Here is a 19,430-nt window from a genome sequence, read left to right as displayed (position 1 = left end):
TGAGTTATAATTCTTACATTCAGGCATTCCTGTAAATCCTGACGTGTCGTCTTGTGTGCTTCCAAAAATGTCTTCCAATTTTAGAGGCGCATATATTTCCCCTTGAAAAGCAACATGTGGACACTTTTCTTTGCTTTGTCTGTTTCTCCATCAGGTCACAGGAAATTCCAAAACATTTTCAAGTTCACACAAAATTTCGAACGGCTATGAATGGTCTTGTAGAAGGTAATCTGCCGACGACAATGTCGTGATTCCATGCAGACAATAAACCATCTTTCACCTTAAACTCCTTTAACCGTCATGTTAAAACACAGCGCTCTACTTACCTTTGAGACGACTCCTGATTTATCAAGTTACCGCTGCGGATTCACTGGAACAGTTTTAAGTCCTACGTAATATCACTTTTCTTTTTAGAAAATAGGACATGAATTAATTTATAATAACTTTGGTAATGTGTTACGAACTACATTCTTGTTTTCTTCAAAATATTTGTGTTAACGGGAAAAGTGTGCGCCCGTCAACCCTTGATGGAAGAGACTAATTCACGGCGAGTTCATTAACACAGCAGCAGATGTAACAAGCATCACGTTCTGTATTGTCATGTTAATACTAATAACCATTACAGTTCACATCATTCAGTTCCAACACACATTACACATCAGCACATCTTCCTCATAAATCCAGACAAACTAACAGACATCATTCAACAGCAGTCAGAGAGGAACATTAGTATTACGTTTCAAACAAAGTTGGCCAAAGTTGTGCTCCAGCAGAACCTGCTCCTCATGGGACCGTTGACTTTGAATGGCAAGTACGATCCAGCTGAGTGAGTCACTCGGGTGAGTTCAAGGACTTGGAGCTTTAAAGACATCGTGGCACGGCTTGTTTCATCATGGCTGGGTTTGTGTTTTTGCGGTTTCAAAAAGGATAAAAGTGGCGTGTGCTGCTCCCGTTTCCCTATGTGAGGCAATGACTTCCTATCTGTGGTTTGTAGTCCTGTAGGTGGAAAGATGATGTTGATCGACGCAACCGTTCGACGAGGCACCGATACAAAAGTCACAATGTGCACGTCGAGGTCCTTGTTTCAAACATGTCTTGTGTCGGTTCAGTACAATAAACACAAAAGTCACAAAAGAAACACTCTCTTAACCCCCAAAAATAACCCTCCCTCCCGGTGTGAGTTTCTTTATCAACTTACTGTACAATACCAAGGCACTAGCTAACACATCAATGAGCACATTTCACCCATTCAGAGAACTAAGAAATGAAAAGTGCAGCTGGAACCTGCAATGTCTCCTTGAATTAGCACACGTGTAAAAAAACAAACACAACAACAACAGGAGAAAGACATCTAAATTGCTGGTCCATCATGATGAGGCTACAGAGAACACAGCCTTTGTCCCAACTCAACAATATATTAAAATGATAGAAAAGGTGCTCGGCAACATCTTGTCCAGTTATTTCTTTACTATCATCGCAGACAAGACTTCAGACACATTTGCAATTCCTTGATTAGTTCCCACTGACGACAGCGACTGGAACAGCCTTGATTTTGTGTGACTGTGATTCTCCGTGGGTACTGCACAGGTTGTGTTCCTCTACTGTGATTCTGGATTCTTATCCTCTTCCTGGCTCTCTACGATCCATCAATGTCACCCGTGGCTAGTCAAACGTTGTTGCCTCTAATCCTCTTCACTCGTTTATCGTTTCCGTTCTGCCCTGGTCAGACGCCATCGTCTATAAAAGGCATGTCTGGGTCAGAAAAACGTCTCTGACCCGTCATGGCTTGAGCATCGCGGTGCTGGTGCTGAGGAGAGGGTGTTACCATGGAGGAGGAGGAGGAGGAAGTGGAGGGAGGGCAGGAGGAGAAATGCAACAGGTCACACTCGGGGTTGTCGATGTACAGGGACTGGGTGCTGTCTTTACGGCGGCCTGGGTGCTCTCTTCTCCTGGCAAAGTACTTTGATGCTCGATTTTGAGGAGGGGTATAATTCGGAGTTGGTTTTGAGGCTGCAGACTGGGCGAGGACGCCGTGCGGGAGCCTAACTGTGCCGGGGATGACGGGGGTACGGCGCTGCAGCAGATGCCTGAAGGAGGAGTCAGAGGTTGAAGAGATGCAGCTGGACACAGAGGACGTGGCGCTAGCGGGGGTGAGGTTCAGCCAAGAGCCGAGCCCACCGGGGACTTTAGGTCGCTGGACCAGGTCTGGTGGTTTGGGTGGACAAATTGGCCTGCATCGCCTCAGCTGGGGGCCACCTCGTCCTGGCAGAGAGAGAGAGGACAGAGGAAGATGAACATGTTTTCTCTTAGAGCTGCTTGTTAAGTTCACACAAGAACACTGAGAGGGTGAAGCGCAATGGAAGAGCATGCAACCATGTTATCTTCCAAAATTATGTTTGGTGAGGCACAAATACGCAAACATCTGCTTGGATACGTTTTGTCGAATGTTCAATTGATTCATTTGGGTAAGGTTTGAGCATGCTTCTGTGCCACACATGCATAATCATGCATACATGCGTGTGCAGATGTTTGCACACAAACAAACACACACACACACACACACACAAACACGGTTGCTGTTCCTCCAACCTGCTTGGTTACAGAGCAGACGTCACCGCCCCCCATCACCATCACTGGTCCAGACCTGCACCACAAAACACAGGTCTAGTCTGGTCAGAAACCCACAGGTGAGTGAGAGTGAAAGAGGTGGAAGGAAGGACGGGCCAGAGTGTAAGTACAGACCGTCAGGCTCCGAGCCGTGAACAGAAGAGCGCTGCTGCTCGTCCAAAAGGCTCTCGGAGCTCAGCGAGGCCTCGGAGTCAAAGTTCTCCTGGTCTGAACCGGGCTGCTCCATCTCTGGCAGTCTGCAGGCCAGATCATCTCTGCAGGGACACAGACGACAAGGACATCAGAGAGATGAGAGGCTGGAGGAGGACGCTACACCGCGGCGAACAGAGAAATAATACAGACAGCATCCTCACTTCTCCTGTTTGATGGACTTGATGCGTTCCACCAGGTTGTTCTCAGCCTCTGTTTCGGAGTCCACATGCTCGTCCTCGGGGACCACGCGGAGATCAGAGCTCACCTTCTCATGCACCTGCAGAACACAGAACATGACACGCTGACACCTCAACCAACCCAACAATGTCCTTTAATGTTACATTATCATGTAAATTGCATCATTCATATAATAATTACGCAATAGATATAGCTTTTCACCCAAATCTGAAACTGTGTTAGTGAGGAGAAGAGAAGAGGGTGGATTAATGCATCTGCATAGAATTCCTGCAGCACAATCACTAAAATGCTGTGATGCAATAGAAGCCAGTAAACACCTGTTCACACAGAACTGGTGTAAGGCGTTTACACACAGGATGCAAACAGCTTCTTTGACTATGATGAAAGTTAAAGACACACCACCACAATACAAAAAACATTCAACAACACATTTGACATGACTATAGTCTTAAAATAAGACAGGAATAGCACAAAGAAAAAATGCATTATGCATGAACCATCAAGCTTTGTAAGTCAGGCTATTGTCTTCCATTAAGACAACGAAAGAAGTATTATCGCGAAACCAACCCAGAACCATCTTGTCCTCTCATAAAGAGAACAAGAATAACAAACAGCAACATGCAAACTACTACCAGTTAGTAAGGAAGAGTTGTTTTGTTGTTTTTTAAAAAACAGCCAGAGCATCACCCACATCTAGCATGCCATGCACAGGTGCCTTCTACGTGGCACACTACTACACACACACAACCGCTAGATCTACTGTACTAGGAGAGCTCGATGATACATACCACCACTCCTTTGTAAGGAGGTGAGAACCTGAGAGGTAAATGCCAGTAGTGCTAAAGAGAGACAAGGAACATTGGCCGGGTTACCCATATCATTCCTTTACATCCAGGCACGAGGCTGAGCAACAATTTAAAAACCATGGTATGGAGAGACCACACTAAATCACAACAAACAGGTGATCCAGAGCGACGCAGGGCTCGTTCCTCACCGTGTTCTGTCTCTTGAGTTTGAGCTGGTTAACAGCTAGAGCCTCCGCATACTCCAGCTGCTCGATCTCCTCCATCTTCTCATTGTAGCTTCTGATCTGCTCGTTGATGATCATCTCGATGCACCTACAGGGGGAGGAGGGAACCGAGACGTCAGACGGTATTCGTGCGGATTTAGAGCGGTTAACTAATTAACAATGCACTACAGAATGAAGGATTAATAGATATCGTGGAAAAGGGGAATAAGACAGATTTTGTTAATTTTTCTTACGTGGTGGTTTTGGCGACGTCCTTCATGCTGAGCAACGGGTCAGCGCTGTCTGGGCAGCGCAGGACACACGGGGCAAAAACTATGGCCAACGAGTTCGGAGACATGCGGTTGTGAGCCTCCTCTTTACACACCCTGCAGCAGAATTCATTAGGTATTAGCATTTCGTCTAGTTGCACGTACATGCTGTATAATAAGCTGTAACTATGAATATGCTCGTGATGAGTGACAAAACGGGCGCAGAAGAAAATCTATTAAAAAGGCGTTTTGTCACATATACAAGACCACAATGAGAGAACTCCTACATGACGAGGTGGAAGACGAGTCTCTCCAATGTGTTGAAGCTTGCCATAGGAAGCTCTTCCAGCATTTTGTACACAGCTTGAAGCTGCTCCTGCTTCTCTGGCAGTTCTAGAGGAGAAAAGGCATCATGAATCAAACCCATGAACACTTATAGCTCTCTCTATTTTATTTAGTTTTAATCATGACTGATAAATCTTAGTTTCACCTAGCAATTGTCAAAAACACTGTAATAAACAACTTAAAACAGTCTACAACCCAGCAGCAAATAAGGAAACCGGCCAGCACACACAGATTGTCTATAGGGAAATGCTGCCCCCTGGTGGGGAAGGTGCTCCTCCTCACCCACTGCATGCAGGAAGTCACTGTAATGAGTGAAGGTCATGAGTGGATCTGGCAGCTCCCTCAACCACTGTTTCACCAGGCCCGTCACTGTGTGGATGGGATAGTCTTCGAGGCAGACCAGGTGGGGGTCTAAACACATCACCAACGTAACAACAGAAAAATAAATCAATAAAAAGGAGCCATGACAACGTCTTTATCGGTTAGCTATAAACGTCAAATAGAAGGAGTCGAACCGGTCTTGAGTCGCTGGTGCAGCTCTTTCATGCGATTGGAAGAGCCAGACTTGCGGTAGATGCCCTCGGTGTAGAGGCCGTTCATCTCCACGTGCTCCAGCATCATCTCCAGCACCATGGGCACTGGGCTCTTGTCGTTGACCAGGTGACACACGCGCACACCGAAGTGCAGACCGTCAGACTCCTCGTCACTCTGTGGATTCAGACACACAGCAGCAGTCGGTAAAATGTCTACGTATCCATCAGTCCACTCGCCACAATCTATCCACAACATCCACGGGAATCAGACATTCCTCACCACAGTAAAGTGCACAATCTGATGTTTAAGTATAATCAAGATCAAGGAAGCTGGTGAGACCGTGGTGACATGTACAATATAGAGGGCCAAGCTCCCGCCCCACTTCTCAGTGTGCTGCTGTTCCACTAGCTGTCTCTGTCATAATCTGTCATAGAAGGTTACTTTCATCTTTTGTCTTTTTGAAAATCTCAAATATGATAGTTAATATGTTTGTCCACATAGGCATCTATACATTTCTGTACTGGCTAGTCAATTGTAAACCCTGTTGTGATTTCAACAAAGATATAAGACTGCTTGTTAAAATGAGGTGCTTAAATCTAAGTAGCCAGTGCTGTAATAGTCAGAGATAAAGTCTGCCATGTTTCAGACTTTATGAGAAAATATGCTTGAGCCTAGTGGAACAGAGTCTTTACTGTGTTAGTCCCAGCATGTATATATATCATAAGCACATCATTAATCCAGGCCTGTGATGTCTCAAAATAAAGACCCACCTTTTTGACATAGAAGGTGGAGCAGTCAGTCACTATTTTGCAGAGGCATTTCTTGTGACAAACCATTTTACAATCTGTAAGAAAGGATAAAAAAAAATTTAAAAAACAGATTTAGGGCAGGACGTGTTTCTTTACAATATGCTGCAAGATGTTTTCTTAATATTTGATCACAAATAAAACATAAAAACAAGAAAGAAGAGTTTTGATCGTTAACTCACAGCTGCACATGTAGGCCTTCTCCATGCCCCAGATGTAAGAACTGCACTGGTCACATGACTGCACAATGCTGACCTGATAGTTGACGAAGACATGATCCAGGGGGCTCTCCATCTATCAAGACAGACAGTCACTCAATTACAAACCATAATCGACATTAAATTAAAAATCATTACTGAATAAATTAAAATAGATAACTGCATACTTACACATTTATCTTTTTTCCTCCTCTTCTTCCTCGCTTTAGCAGGCTGAAAAACACACAGAGCATAATCATGAATACATTACCTTTTTCACATTTGGACTAATCAGACGGAACGATGATGAATTTGAGTGTTTGCACCTTCGCAGGCTCAGCCTCCTCCTTCTTCATCTCTCCTCTGATGAAGCCATCCAGAACCGATTGGAAGAGATTGACCACGAGTTGGACTTCTCCTTTCTGCTTGTCGCCCGCCAGGTGGATGACTTTGTTCTGGTAGCCCGTCATCAGACCTTTGTAGCCAATGGTGGGTTTCTGGTAAAGTACAGGGGACAGAAGGAGGAAGAGGGGAGGACGGTGAGGAAGAACTCCGATCAGTACGTATTATGTGCGTGTTATGCGCCTGCAGAAAAACACTCACTGGGAGAGAATACATGGCTTTGATAGTCTCTCTGAACTGCATGGTGGCTGTTACAAAGATGGCCTCTGTGGCTGACAGCGACTTCCCCCTGGAGCGGAAATCATTGACCTATGAGGGAACACAAACAAAAAACAAATAAGTCATAAAAGTAGGTAATAAAATGGCCTCCTACATGAAGTAAACATCTTTGATTTTCACTCACCTGGTTGCCCAGAAACTCATCGAGGTGCCGCAGCTCGTTGGCGTTGGTGATTTCCCGATCCAGCGAGGCGTTCCACTGCTCAGAGACCCGCGTGGCAAGATGGATCTTTATGGTGGGGTTGCGGCCTAAAGCTTTACCACCACGTCCACCATGTGGCTGGGAAAGAGGCCGAGGTAGATGTCCAGACGCTGGGGCTGAAAGGGAGGGATTATACTTATCGCAAAGTAATATTTATTGCAGGGAGGCAAACGGTGAATGAATCTTACGTAGACTACTTCTCTTTTCTCAGAATGAAGTTATTGTGTTTGCACTGAGCGTGATCCTGCACGGGTTAGTGTTTTCTCAGAAAGCAAGCAGCAGGATAAGTGAAGGCCTGAGAATATTAGAGATAATACACCTGTGTTTTCTTTACATTTCTCACTGAGTAGTCCAGCAGTTTGTGCTGGGCGATAAAAGTAGCAACATTTGGTCTCAAAATAACTGCCAAATATCTTTTATTTATAATGAAATATAATCTGTTGGATCATTTTTAGAATCCAGCAGAATTTCTTTCCTTTTTACCAGCTTTGGGAAAGTGGCACCCAAAAAAACACCAAATAACTTAAAAGGAATGAAGTTAATATCCCTGCTCTAGTAAATCCTATCATTCCTATGAAACTTGACGAGGACAAACTGAACAGCTTGTATTAGTTACCTTCCCCCCCAGTTGGCCTCTCATTGAGAATCTGAGCAAGCATCAACTCTCCGTTGTCGGGAGTCTGGGCCTCCTTATGCGGACGCTTTTTCAAAATCTTGCTGAAGAAACCACCTGACCTGCAGGACACAGAAAAACAGGAAGCTGTAAAAACTATTCACAGAGATTGTGTGGATCCACAATGTCATATCTCACAACTCATTTCTAATAAAAAGTTTTTAACCTCTCTGTGTAACTCCCTAGAAGAGGTCCAGTTAAAAAAAAAAAAAATACCATGAAAACTGAATTATCCGAAAGAGTGCGTTTCTTAAGTGCCACATATCCACGGTCTTGCACGGTCCATTGCAATGAGTTAAGGTTAAACAGAGGATCATTTCCTGTTCAGTTTTCATTTTAATTTATTTGTCTCCGCACTGAAACCCTAGAGATTTCTATTTCTAATACTATAAACAAAGTCGCCTACTGGACACATTATCCTTTGCTTCACTCCTCTCAATCACCTCCTTTTCACAGTTTTATTTTCGCATTTAATAGCAACCCTGCTGCATCCCTCCGCCCGACCACTCGTGTACAGGCCAGTCCAGTGCAGTTCAGTACCTGTCCGGTGTGGACGGGATGGAGTGCGCCGAGTCTTGGTGACCAGAGCCCTCTTGATGTTTCCTTCTGATGGAGCTTCCCTTTGAGCCGTCTGAGGGGGAAATCATCTGCCGAACAGAAAGCAATTCACAAGTGATGACGTATATGCAGAATGACTGTTTGCCAGTCAGGATAGATTTTTAGAACGCAAAATGTCAGCGATCAAAAGTTTATATTTTAATTTGAATTCCATAACAGGTGAACATTTAAAATACCTCTCTGGCTGAAAAAGCACCAGCCACTTCCAATCCTGGCGACAAACAGTCAACTGATGAGAAGGCCGTTTCACTCCTGCAGAAGAACAATGAAATGTTTTCAGAAAGATGCTATTTGTTAAGAGACATATTAGAGAATATGAGCAGAACAGAAGACCTACAGCGTTGGCTTTTTCCTCCTTTCCTCCCTGTTGTTAGGTGGAGAAGGGCTGGTGCTGTCAGGGTATTCCCCATTACTCCTCCTCCCCTTCCACTTCTCCGGCTTCTCCTTAATCGCCCCAGGACGGCGTTGCAGGTTTGTTGCTACGACACCATCCTCTAAACCGTTTCTGTCAGTGTCAGCGGTGTGCAGGGGTAACGAAGTGGGACGAACAGGACCGCCAGGAGGAGGAGACGGTTTTGCCTCCTTCTTCCCGCCTTTGTCTTCTTTCATTTTCCAAGCCACAAAGGTGTACTGGTCCAGCTCCTTGCTGTCCGCCCGCTCTTTTAGCTTCGCGGGCACCTGATTTTTGCTCTTCGGCGGAGACGTTTGATCCTTGCTGCTGGCTGAGGTGGAGGAAGAGGAGGCGGCCCGTTCAGTCTCTCTCTGGTTGTGCTCCAGCCCTCTTCGTCTCCTCTGCTCTCTCTTCTCCAGGCTCCTGGATGACTGGCCCCTGCTAATAGCTGGAGCTCTTTCTCTCTTTTCATTGGAAGGTGCGGAGGTATTGCTGGGAGCCTCAACTGGAGATGTAAGTGCGTAGGAGGTGACACCACCAAAGGGCAGTTTTGAAGCAGACTGTCCTAAATTCTCATCATCTTCTTTCTCGTCCAGCTGAGTTCCTGCCCCAGCCAGGGTACCGTTTGTCTCCAAATCCAATTCCTCATCTTCATCCTCCAGCTCTTCATCTTTCCCCTGGTCCTCCTCTGTATGTGAGCTTGTATTAACTTCTCCTTCCTCCTCTCCTATTCCTCCATCCAGCATCTCTTCTGTGACCAGCTCTATATCTGGATCCTCTCTTGTTTGAGGCTCACTTGCCAGTCTTTTCTCCGCCTCTTCTCTCATTTTCTGTGCTTCCTGCGCTTTCCTGGCGGCCTCTTCTTCCTCTGCTCTACTCCTCGCTTCCTCCGCTTCTGCCTTTCTCCTTGCTGCTTCTTCCTCCATCCTCCTCCTCTCTTCCTCCTCCTCTGCTCTTCTCCGTGCCTCCTCCTCTTCTGCCCTCTTCCTTCTTTCCTCTTCTTCTGCCCTCTTCAAAGCTTCTTTTTCCTCCTCCTCTCTCTGTTTTTCCTCACGCATGGAGTGGCACCTGTAATACAGAAAACATCAATGTGACCGCCCGCAAAAACAGCATCGCCTGTCCATCTGTGGTGCAGCTGACTTGTTCCGAACGGTTACCTTCTGCGTGCCGAGTGTCCTCTGACCAGGGCTTGTATTTTGGTAGCGCCTTGTCTTTGGCGGCGGTTCTCTGATCTTTGTCTGTGCCCTCTCCACACAGCCTGGATCAGAGTGGCTGCCTGTCGCCTGCGCTCCTCTTTGCAGTACCTGCGCCATGAACGCTAAGCAGGACAGACAACAGGACAGGCTCAGTATCATACTATATTGTTCTCCGAAATAACAAAATGGGAACACAACATACAAAACCGACATGACTGCCCCAATAGAAATCTGTGTTTACCTGAATCAAGATGGCTGCTTGTCTCATGTCCAGAAACTCTTTCCTCTGCAGGTGACCTCTGAACCAGCGCTGAAGGAAGATGATCTTATGCATTACATCCTTGTGGAGCGTGTCCTGCAGCTGCTGTCGCTCCAGCTCCTTTAGGAACACCTGAACAAAGAGAACACACCAGAATTTACATGCACAGAAGGGAACTGGTGCAAACGCGGACAAAAAAAGGGGGTTTATAAGGGGCACTGAAAGAATAAAGCAATGACAGGAGTTTAGTGGCGTACCTTAGTTTTGCCTATCTGGTACGTGGTGGGGTCCAGGCCCATCTTCTTCTCAAGCAGCGCTGAGATGTGCTCTTTAGAGGCGGCGGCATTCTTTGGCAGCAAAACTCTGAACTGCTCTATGAACTCCTGCAGGGACAGGACAACAAAGATGACACAAATAAGAAACAAATAGACTTTTGTGGTTGAAAACCTAGAGGAGGAACTTTACTGTACCTGGAATGTGTACTTGGCTCCGTAGCCTGACCTCCTAATGCGAACAGTTTCCAGCATTCCTGTGTATCGCAGCTGCTGAACCACCAAGGCCTCATCCAGATACATCTCCTTCTGCTCATATGCAAGGACACAAGAAGCACATTCGCTTATTCTCCTACTATTTCGATATACATAGTTACAAATTCAATAACTATCATATTGTTTTGATTTCTGTTTAAAAATAATAATTATGCAAAGGAGCAAAGACGCTCATTTCACAGAGGTTTATGAAGTGTGATTACACTGCAACAGTTTACAACATTTCCTCCGTTATAGTGTCTTTATGCTGGAAGAAAAACTTCAGTATTCATAAAGAGACCAAGGATTTGAACAGAAGACATTAAAGAACAAATTACAAATGACTAACGATACCAAAGTCTTACCTTCTCAGCATTGGAGCGGATGCAACGAATGAAGAAAGGCTCTGCTCTGTTCAGAGTCTCCAAGAGTTTGGTCAGAGAGGTCTGCGGGAAGCACAGAAAGGGGGTGTGATGAACGTTCAGGACTTGCTGCTGGAGGGTGTGTTTGGCTGGTTTCTGTGTGTAACGTGCATACTGTTGGAGGGGATGTTACCTGGAACTGGGCACTGATGCTGGGGGGCTTCTTCTTCTTGTGCAGGTGGAGCAGAGACTTGGTGGTGCGATCATGCAGCGTCACGCTCACAATGAACTTCAGAGACCGAGAATCCAGCAAACTCTGCACAGCAGTAACACAGTAAATGAATTCCCTACTGAAACACAATCAATAGAATTCCAATACAATGATTGTTTAAACTGATAAAATCACATCAACCGACTAACAGTATGTTCTCCTTATCCGCCCCTAAAATTTGGGGTCTTCAGTCGTTACTCAGGTTTACCTTGGGGATGACCTGCCTCTGTTTGGTGTTCTTGTTTTTCCTGTGAAAGGGGGAGAAAGAAGATGCAGAGCGAGTTAGAGGGACTGGAGCGTTTAAGGCGTGGCAGATGGGAACGTGTGAAGCCGGGTTAGTACGGAAGGTTGACTTCTTCATGCGCAGTCAGTGATGACGTCCAGGGTTGCACCTGGAAGACGGGATGAATGATGGGTGGAATGAGTGAGAGGGTGAGGATGACAGAGAGGAGGGAGTTTGCTGCAGGAGATGGGATGTAACACTAAACAATCGGCTCAGCAGAGGCTCAACATACACAGACAGACATGCTCTCTTGCTGTCCTCAGCACATAAAGGGCTCTAAATTCATGTTCAGGCTGCAGAACTTTCTGTAACATTCCGACATGCCGCTCGGACATACTTTCACAAGACGCTCCATTAGATCTCACATGCCAGCAGCTGATGATGCTCATGCAGAAATGAACGAAGGTATTCGAGGCATTTCAGCTTTAGCCTCCATGAAAACTAGGTAGCGTCTACGAACAGAGCCAATAGTGTAATGTCTACCGATGAAGCAGGAGTGTGTGTGATGTTTGCATTAGATTGGATCCCAAAATAAGGGAAAAGTGGGTATAAATGTGACAGCTATACCTATGTATGGCTGGTTATGTTAAACTGGTTTAAACATGGTTGGTCAAAATGAGTTGAGAATAGTCTACATTGTTCTTGGCGGGAAACAAAGCTTTAATAGGAGCATGTTGTGCCTGAGTTAACTAGACTGGGTTGATCTGGAGAAGAGCTGACGCCAGGTCTGTCTGCAGACTCACTGGAGGACGTGTCGAGGGAAGCGGAGGCGACCCCAGGACTGCAGCAGCTTGCGAGGGTCCTCACCATCCAATGGCAAGTTCTTAATGGAGCTGATGATCTCTGCATGCATGTCTCTGATCACACCACACACACACACACACACACACACACACCCAGTGTGGAGAGGGAATGATAGGTGGAGTACGGGGAGGAGGGAGGGAAAAAAATATTTGAAAAACCGACAAAAGGAGGAAGGAAAGGAAAAACAAACATAAAGTGGGGCGTGACAGAACACCACTTTCAGGACACCTTAGAAGAAAACACACCGCCGCAGTTACCAAAGACAAGAGCACACACTGACTGCAGCATAGCTGGGGGTCTGATAGCAAGAGGAACTTCATGCTCTGCTCATCCACGACGAATAAGCCACAAAATGTAGTCCCCCACTGTTCATGATTATGTACATGGAAACCACAAGACACTCTAGACCACCCAACCATGCTGCCATATCCCTTTTAAGAACAGAAAAAACAGACAATGAGAGAGAGGGAGATTGGGGCACGTAGGGGCTGTATTCACACCCTATCTCTGCCACTGTGGTAGTTTTAACATGCAGAGCTGAGCTGACGTTCGGTGTGCTTGGCCATGTGTTTCCATGCCGGGGTTGTTACTGGCTGTGTGACTGTAAGTTGTTATTGGTGAGACTGTTTGATTCATGGTCCTGGGCACTGGGTCTGGTGAGGTTAATATGGAATCTTTTCTGTGTCCCAGGGCTCGTCCATGCAATACGTTTCTATACTTACCAATGAAAACAGAGGTCAGGCAGTGAAGGAATGGGCAACATTATACTGCAAATGAGTCACAATGAATTTGACCTTCTACACCTCCGTGTTTGCAGATCCCAGTATTTGTAGATCTAAAAGCAGGAGGTATAGGGTCAAGATTCAGAGGGCCAGACGCTCTAAAAATATTCTCCATCGTTTGGTTCCATTTTGAGAAAGCTCCCCTAATTATTTTAGTCCATTGGTCTTGGGGCCTCTGTATGCGTATGCATGCTTCCTAAGCTCCACAGCTGATGCACGGTAAGTAATCCGGGTGGCTAATCAGAGCGGGCCCGTACAAAGACCTTCCTATGCTCTATAGCTAGAATAATAAACGCGAGGAAGGAGCGAGATTATCACAGCTACAGTAAAAGATGGCGAGGGAAGAGAGGGAACGCAAGGTAAAGGGCAACTGTGCTGTACTACTGCGTTATATCAGAGTACTGAAATTCATCACAAGCTGGACCATCTGTGATAAAAACCCTTTTATTCATTAGTTTGGATTCAACTCTATTAAATAGCTAAAAAAAGAGCCTGATGTTTTGTCAGATGGGAGCAAACTCTGAAAATGGAGCAAACCGGTTTCTATTACCCAAAACACATTTCCTTCCTGCATGGCCTCATTTCTTCATTCCTTTTTCCTGTCCACCAAATTCACTTACTTCTTACTCTCATAGCTAGCAAAGATGTCTTCAAAGGCCTCTAGAGGGCGCTCCTCTGAGTGATCAAAGTAGAAATCGAGCATAGACGCTCGTCTGTGGAAGGGGAGAGGAGAGAACGGCACACAGTGGGGTCACCAAGAGGTGGAGAGGATATGGGTGACTGAGCTGAGGTGAAGGAGGATTCATCTGTCAGGGTGACGTTAAAAAAAAAAAAAAAGAGAGTGTGATTCTACGTGTCGGACATTGTTCTTCCTCATCTCATCCAGGACCACAGGATAAATGTGGAGGTCCACAGTTCACCAACCATTTGAATCATTTCCTTCACCTTCAACAAGGAGCATCAAACAGGAAATATGTCCACAGGTACTATAGCAGACACATTCCTCCAGAGGAAACAGACCCGGCAGTTGGAAAACCAGTCCAAACCCAACACAGACCAGACAAGATTGAAAGCCTTATATTTAATTATGTAAGTTACTTACTTGTACATTCTGTCTATCGGGGCATTGGATCGCTGAAGCTCCCCTAAAGGAGTTCTGGAGATTGGACGGACAACACCTAAAACCAAAACACAATTAATATGGATTTATCAACAAGTGAAACAATGTATTCATCACGAGAAGGCTTTCAAACGGAGTTATACAGTTTTTGTTGCTTTGTTTTTTGTATTAATCTTATTTAATCTCGTTAAGCCACATAAAAATGCTCCTACGTCAATGGGCTATGCCCGAGGACCCCAAAATAGTCTGGAGGATTGAGAATTGCACGGAAAGTATCTTAATCTCCTGGAGCCTCACGTTTCTCCATTTTCCTCTCTGTGCTGACCTGAGAGGCTAATTACAGAGCAGAGAAACTGCATTGCTCTGAAGCTGTGGTATAAGCTGCACAAGTGGAGAGAAGGCAGCTAGTACTATAATACATCTACCTATAAAGAAACCACTGAACGTTTGTGTTCTGTGAATATTAGTCTGAATATTAGTACGGGCTGACACTGTCGCACCAATAATGTACCTGAGGTTTTGGCGACCCAGGAGCGGCCAGCTTCATTAAAAGCAGCAATGCCTCTGATGGTGGCGCGCAGGATGCCCCATCGAAACATGGCCACCGGGTCCATGCCGATGAGTTGCCGCACATAGGCGCGGTCACTACTCCGTAGCAACGCCACGATGTCTGGACGCATGTGGTCTGTGTTCTTCTCACGGAAATCCTGGGGAGGGCAAATAATCCAAGAACGTTAAAAAAAACTGCACCATCAGCACACAAACGCATCGTCACATTCAAGTGTAAATAGGGAAAGTTTAAACCCTTTTGCTTGTGTTACCTCGTCTTCTCTGTCCGTCCTCCTTACCTTGATTTGATATTTAACTTTCCCAGCAAAGTGTCGAATGACAAAGGCAGGCTCCCTGACTGGTGTGGGGACAAAGTAATTGTTCCCCTGGTGCTGTTGCTTGAATTTGGCTAGTAATGTCTCATCTGTAGCATGGGGAAAGCTGCAGCACAGCACAGAGAGAGGGGAAAGGGGAACGAAGATTAATAGAAATAGGTGAAGATTTTTTTTAAAATATATATATACACAGCTTCAACTGAATGAAACTAAAGTTCATTCCTACTCTCAGCCACGAGACACGATTGAAATGGTGCGAATCGTCTGCAGCTGTTCTTACTTGCTCTCCTCATCCAGCAGGTAAAGCAGCCCAGTGGGCTTCTTGCTGATCAGATGGATGCAGCCTACATTGTCGGTGTAGTCGATGTTGTGCCAGGTGATTCCCTCTGCTTGGTACTCCTCCTGGTTGAGGCAGAACAGAACATTTTGGTGAATAATCTCCTCGATGAAATCAAGTCACGTTAGGAAGTTTGACAATTTCAATAATAATCTTATGACCTGAATTATTTAAACATTTGGTCTCAAATAAAATGAAATACAGAACAGATGTAATTCTTATATGCGTTGGCTAAATATGCAGAAGTACCGGTATACCGTTTTCCAAGTCAAGTTTGGCGAAATAACTAAATATTTTGACAATAAATTAAACTTCGTATTCCTGTTGCTGTGAAGGATAGGATAAACTAGCATGAACTAGCGTGTAACCTTTTCTCTCTTCAGAGAGAAAATGTTTGGATGAGTCACCATGCAAGTAGTCATTGTTATAAACACAGAACAGGGAAGAGAATCTTCTGATGGGGAGTTGTTAGGTGCGTCATGTTGAAAGATTTGAGGGGAGGCAAACATATCGCGACCACTCACCTGCTCCAGGTTGAAGATGTGATGGTTGAAGTAATACTGAAGCTGCTCGTTTGCATAGTTGATGCAGAACTGCTCAAAGCTGTTGGTCTCAAAGTCCTCAAACCCAAAAATGTCCAGGACACCGATGGACAAACACTGGAAAAGAGGACCAACCGAACACCAGTGAGGAGAAGGAAGGGGAATGCATACCATCCAAATAAAACAATATTTACAGCATTTAATGACGGAGTGTGTTCTTCTGTGGCATCAAAATGAAGTTCCTTCAAGTATGTAAGCAGAGGGAATCTTTCATTTGCACAATTTGTGTGCTGCTGCTGTGTGTGTGTGTGTGTGTGTGTGTGTGTGTGTGTGTGTGTGTGTGTGTGTGTGTGTCTTACTGGGACAGATTCCTCCATATCTTTCTTGTTAAGCAGTGCGTGATTGATGCGGAGGACGATCCAGTCAAACAAGGCGCTGTACAGAGATTTGGCCATGGAGTCTCTGGCCGTGATAGCCTGATGGGAGAAAGAGGCGAACAAAAACTTCAATAAACCTAAAAGAATGGCTGCAAAGGTGCCGTTTTATCAGTGGTGGTAGAAGTACTAAAGTAAAAGTAGCAATACCACAGTGGAGAAATTATCTGTCACGAGTCTTGCATTTGCGGCCCATTTCAAAATAACAGTATTATTAATATATTAGTAGTATATTATATTATATTAGTGATGCATTGAATTTATTTACTTTATATACTGCTGGATATAATATCCCCCAGAGAAATCTAAATCTATAATATTACATCATAATTAATTTAAAAGAGGAAATATTTCCTCTGAGATGTAGTGGAAGTACAAGTAGCAGCAAACGGTACTATAGTACAGTACTTGAGCTAATGTACTTAGTTACTCCCATCAATGCATGTCATGGTGTGCTTTGGAAACAGAATGGAGTAGAACAGAAGTCTAAATGAGGGCTTTATTTAGAAAAGAAAGCAGAGAACAAGAGAACTTTAAAGGAGTGACAGGAAGAAGAGATCTACCGTTTGTGTGGTATCAGTAAGGAAGGAAGAAGCAGACGCACAAGGCCCCGAATTAGTGTACGATTGGCCACTATAATAGTGATAACAGGTTACAGACATGTCTTCATGGCTGGTGCCTACCTCAGAGTGGCTGTAGGAGAGGATCAGCTTGTCGTTGACCGTCACCGTTTTCCTCTTCGTCAGCGCCTCCACCAGCAGCTCCTCTTTAACCTGAGAGGGAACCCACACAGGTTAGTGCTGACGGTCACAGACAAGTAAAGAACAGAGTCACAACAGAAAGAAACGCATACGTTACCTTCAGCAGGTCAGACAGCGTAGCCAGGACCTCTGGCGGTCCCACATCCAAACCCTCGTCTCGGCCCGTCGACTTACTCCTGTAGGTCACGTTGCCCAGATACAAGATGGCCGAAAGCACTGAAAAGATCCTGCAACACAGTCACCGAAATTGCGTAAGGCGAAAGTGACAATGCAGTCATCTGACAAATGCAGGAACGGTGCTTCACATGCTGTTCTATTTATGATCAATAACTAGTGAAGAGAATGGAAGCATTGTATGGGGCTGCATCCGCACACCCGTTTCTATTAAACGGATACATTAGCCAATTAGATGCAGCTATTACTGTGCTGTTGGTGCTCTAAACAGTCTCTTTGTTGTCATTTCTATTTTTGGTAATGTGAGTCAACGCTCAGACCACAATAACCTCCGTTTTCAGGACTGAGTGGAAAAATGCTTGAGGGTAGATTTGCAAAAACAATCCCTTCAACATGTCTGGAAGAACATTATGTCTCTTTTCTGCATTACACACAACATATGAACATGATTCACTCACTGTTTCTTGGTGGCAGGAAGGAAGCCGACCATCTCCATTGCCTGCTGCAGCCTTTCAAAGTCATGTCGCAGGTCTTCCTCATCTTCTATCTTGAAGTTTTGCTACAAGACAAGACGTAGAGTTAGCAGGGGTGCATAGAGATGAGAGCACAGCAACAGCACAGCATGGACAGACAGGTGAAGGAAAGAGGTAAATGAAGAGGAGGGTGAGGAATAAAAAAAACGTGTGAGAACAAAGACCGCTTCATTAAGATGCAGTGCACATTTGCGCAGTCAGCTGGACGTGTATACAGCAGCTTATTCAGAAGCTTGACAGTCTTCGTGAATACAGGGTCAGCTCGTAGTGAATTACAGTGCTTCCTTAAAGGTCTAATCACCCACAACAACAGGTTATAATTCCTTAACCCAATCCGAAAGGTTATTTACAAAGGTTGAGCCGATAGAACAAGGTAGAATAACAGTGAATGAAGTGCCGTTTATAATCGAATGTAAAGACTGCTGGATGTAATGGGACAGGGGAGCAGTACTGTACCTGCTTGAGGTAGAAGTAGTCTTCAGGCGGCAGTAGCTTGAACTCCTTCCTCTCCTCCTCTGAAGCTCCCAACAACAGGTAGTAAAACACGTGGTAGTTCCTGTAAAAACACACATCTTTCTTGAAGCCTGTACTACACACAAACTGCACTCGCACCAAGTTATCATGACAAGAAAATGTATTTTTAAACTGCTCTTCAAAAGGATAAATGAATTATTTTAGGCATACATCATTTGTTTGTTTTATTACCTGCTGAGCGGTTATCAGTGGATATTTATTATGGGCACAATCAGGGGGACGATAAACCAAAAGTGAGCACGTTTTAAAAAGCGAATAGAAAGAAGACAATGGCTGGATAGATATTAGGTTTCCACTCATGCTATCAGGAGGCAGGTTGGGGGATAGGCAACAAAGCGTTGTTGTAAAAGTACACAGGAGTAATGAGTTTCCACACGTATCGCTAACAAACAATTACATCACAGAGTGGAGCCGCACCCGGACTAGACAGGCAAGATGCACCGTCAACAGCAACCGTAGGCTCGGTGGTTAACAGTACACTATGCGGCTGAGGATACGGAGGCTGGACTACATTTTCCAAAACTAGCCGGGGAAAATGTGGACAGGAAACGGGAATGTGTAACGCTCTTCTCACTTACAACAGCTACAGTACACTTAGATACACAAGGCATCAACTGCTTAAGCTGAGCTGCTCAGTGACAGGTTGTGGTTTTAAAGACTAGAGTGCTCGTCTGTATCTCTAGCAGTATGAATCATAAAACATGACTTGTGTCGTTAGAAAAGGCCTTCCTGTGTTGAATCAATAGCACACCGTGGTTAAAGCTATGTCACTATGGAAAGATTCGTATTGAAGTCAGGCTTGTCATTTGTTTCATTGATGGAACAGTTAAACAGGAGCAGATCAAAAATCTGCTCCCGTTTCTTCTTTTGACTCATTCCTCAGT

General features: G+C 45.0%; 1 protein-coding gene across 2 annotated transcripts in view; it reads right to left on the bottom strand.

Annotated features, from left to right (window-relative positions):
- Window positions 1-1,176: 1,176 nt before the first annotated feature.
- Window positions 1,177-19,430, bottom strand: part of LOC306776751 (myosin IXB) — a 46,266-nt gene continuing 28,012 nt past the window's right edge. The window contains exons 7-43 of one of the 2 annotated variants that reach the window (XM_079267561.1): window positions 18,469-18,568; window positions 17,938-18,038; window positions 17,403-17,532; window positions 17,228-17,317; window positions 16,470-16,586; window positions 16,093-16,227; window positions 15,512-15,633; window positions 15,196-15,337; window positions 14,859-15,054; window positions 14,330-14,405; window positions 12,385-12,498; window positions 11,567-11,606; window positions 11,281-11,403; window positions 11,091-11,171; window positions 10,669-10,779; window positions 10,456-10,581; window positions 10,181-10,330; window positions 9,901-10,061; window positions 8,690-9,811; window positions 8,529-8,604; window positions 8,275-8,381; window positions 7,678-7,796; window positions 6,984-7,177; window positions 6,782-6,889; window positions 6,505-6,675; window positions 6,371-6,412; window positions 6,164-6,275; window positions 5,946-6,019; window positions 5,157-5,349; window positions 4,924-5,052; window positions 4,584-4,689; window positions 4,282-4,413; window positions 4,013-4,136; window positions 3,807-3,857; window positions 2,982-3,097; window positions 2,743-2,882; window positions 1,177-2,262 (exon numbers count right to left, since the gene is read on the bottom strand). In XM_079267561.1, the coding sequence (XP_079123687.1) occupies window positions 1,724-2,262; window positions 2,743-2,882; window positions 2,982-3,097; window positions 3,807-3,857; window positions 4,013-4,136; window positions 4,282-4,413; window positions 4,584-4,689; window positions 4,924-5,052; window positions 5,157-5,349; window positions 5,946-6,019; window positions 6,164-6,275; window positions 6,371-6,412; window positions 6,505-6,675; window positions 6,782-6,889; window positions 6,984-7,177; window positions 7,678-7,796; window positions 8,275-8,381; window positions 8,529-8,604; window positions 8,690-9,811; window positions 9,901-10,061; window positions 10,181-10,330; window positions 10,456-10,581; window positions 10,669-10,779; window positions 11,091-11,171; window positions 11,281-11,403; window positions 11,567-11,606; window positions 12,385-12,498; window positions 14,330-14,405; window positions 14,859-15,054; window positions 15,196-15,337; window positions 15,512-15,633; window positions 16,093-16,227; window positions 16,470-16,586; window positions 17,228-17,317; window positions 17,403-17,532; window positions 17,938-18,038; window positions 18,469-18,568 (5,770 nt within the window). In that variant the 3' untranslated portion in view covers window positions 1,177-1,723. The remainder of the gene's footprint in view (window positions 2,263-2,742; window positions 2,883-2,981; window positions 3,098-3,806; window positions 3,858-4,012; window positions 4,137-4,281; window positions 4,414-4,583; window positions 4,690-4,923; window positions 5,053-5,156; window positions 5,350-5,945; window positions 6,020-6,163; window positions 6,276-6,370; window positions 6,413-6,504; window positions 6,676-6,781; window positions 6,890-6,983; window positions 7,178-7,677; window positions 7,797-8,274; window positions 8,382-8,528; window positions 8,605-8,689; window positions 9,812-9,900; window positions 10,062-10,180; window positions 10,331-10,455; window positions 10,582-10,668; window positions 10,780-11,090; window positions 11,172-11,280; window positions 11,404-11,566; window positions 11,607-12,384; window positions 12,499-14,329; window positions 14,406-14,858; window positions 15,055-15,195; window positions 15,338-15,511; window positions 15,634-16,092; window positions 16,228-16,469; window positions 16,587-17,227; window positions 17,318-17,402; window positions 17,533-17,937; window positions 18,039-18,468; window positions 18,569-19,430) is intronic. The other variant, XM_079267562.1, reaches the window with a different exon arrangement.

The sequence above is a fragment of the Melanostigma gelatinosum genome, assembly GCF_949748355.1.
Source record: "Melanostigma gelatinosum genome assembly, chromosome: 4".
NCBI lineage: Eukaryota > Metazoa > Chordata > Actinopteri > Perciformes > Zoarcidae > Melanostigma > Melanostigma gelatinosum.
This window is presented reverse-complemented; position numbering and strand designations above follow the sequence as displayed.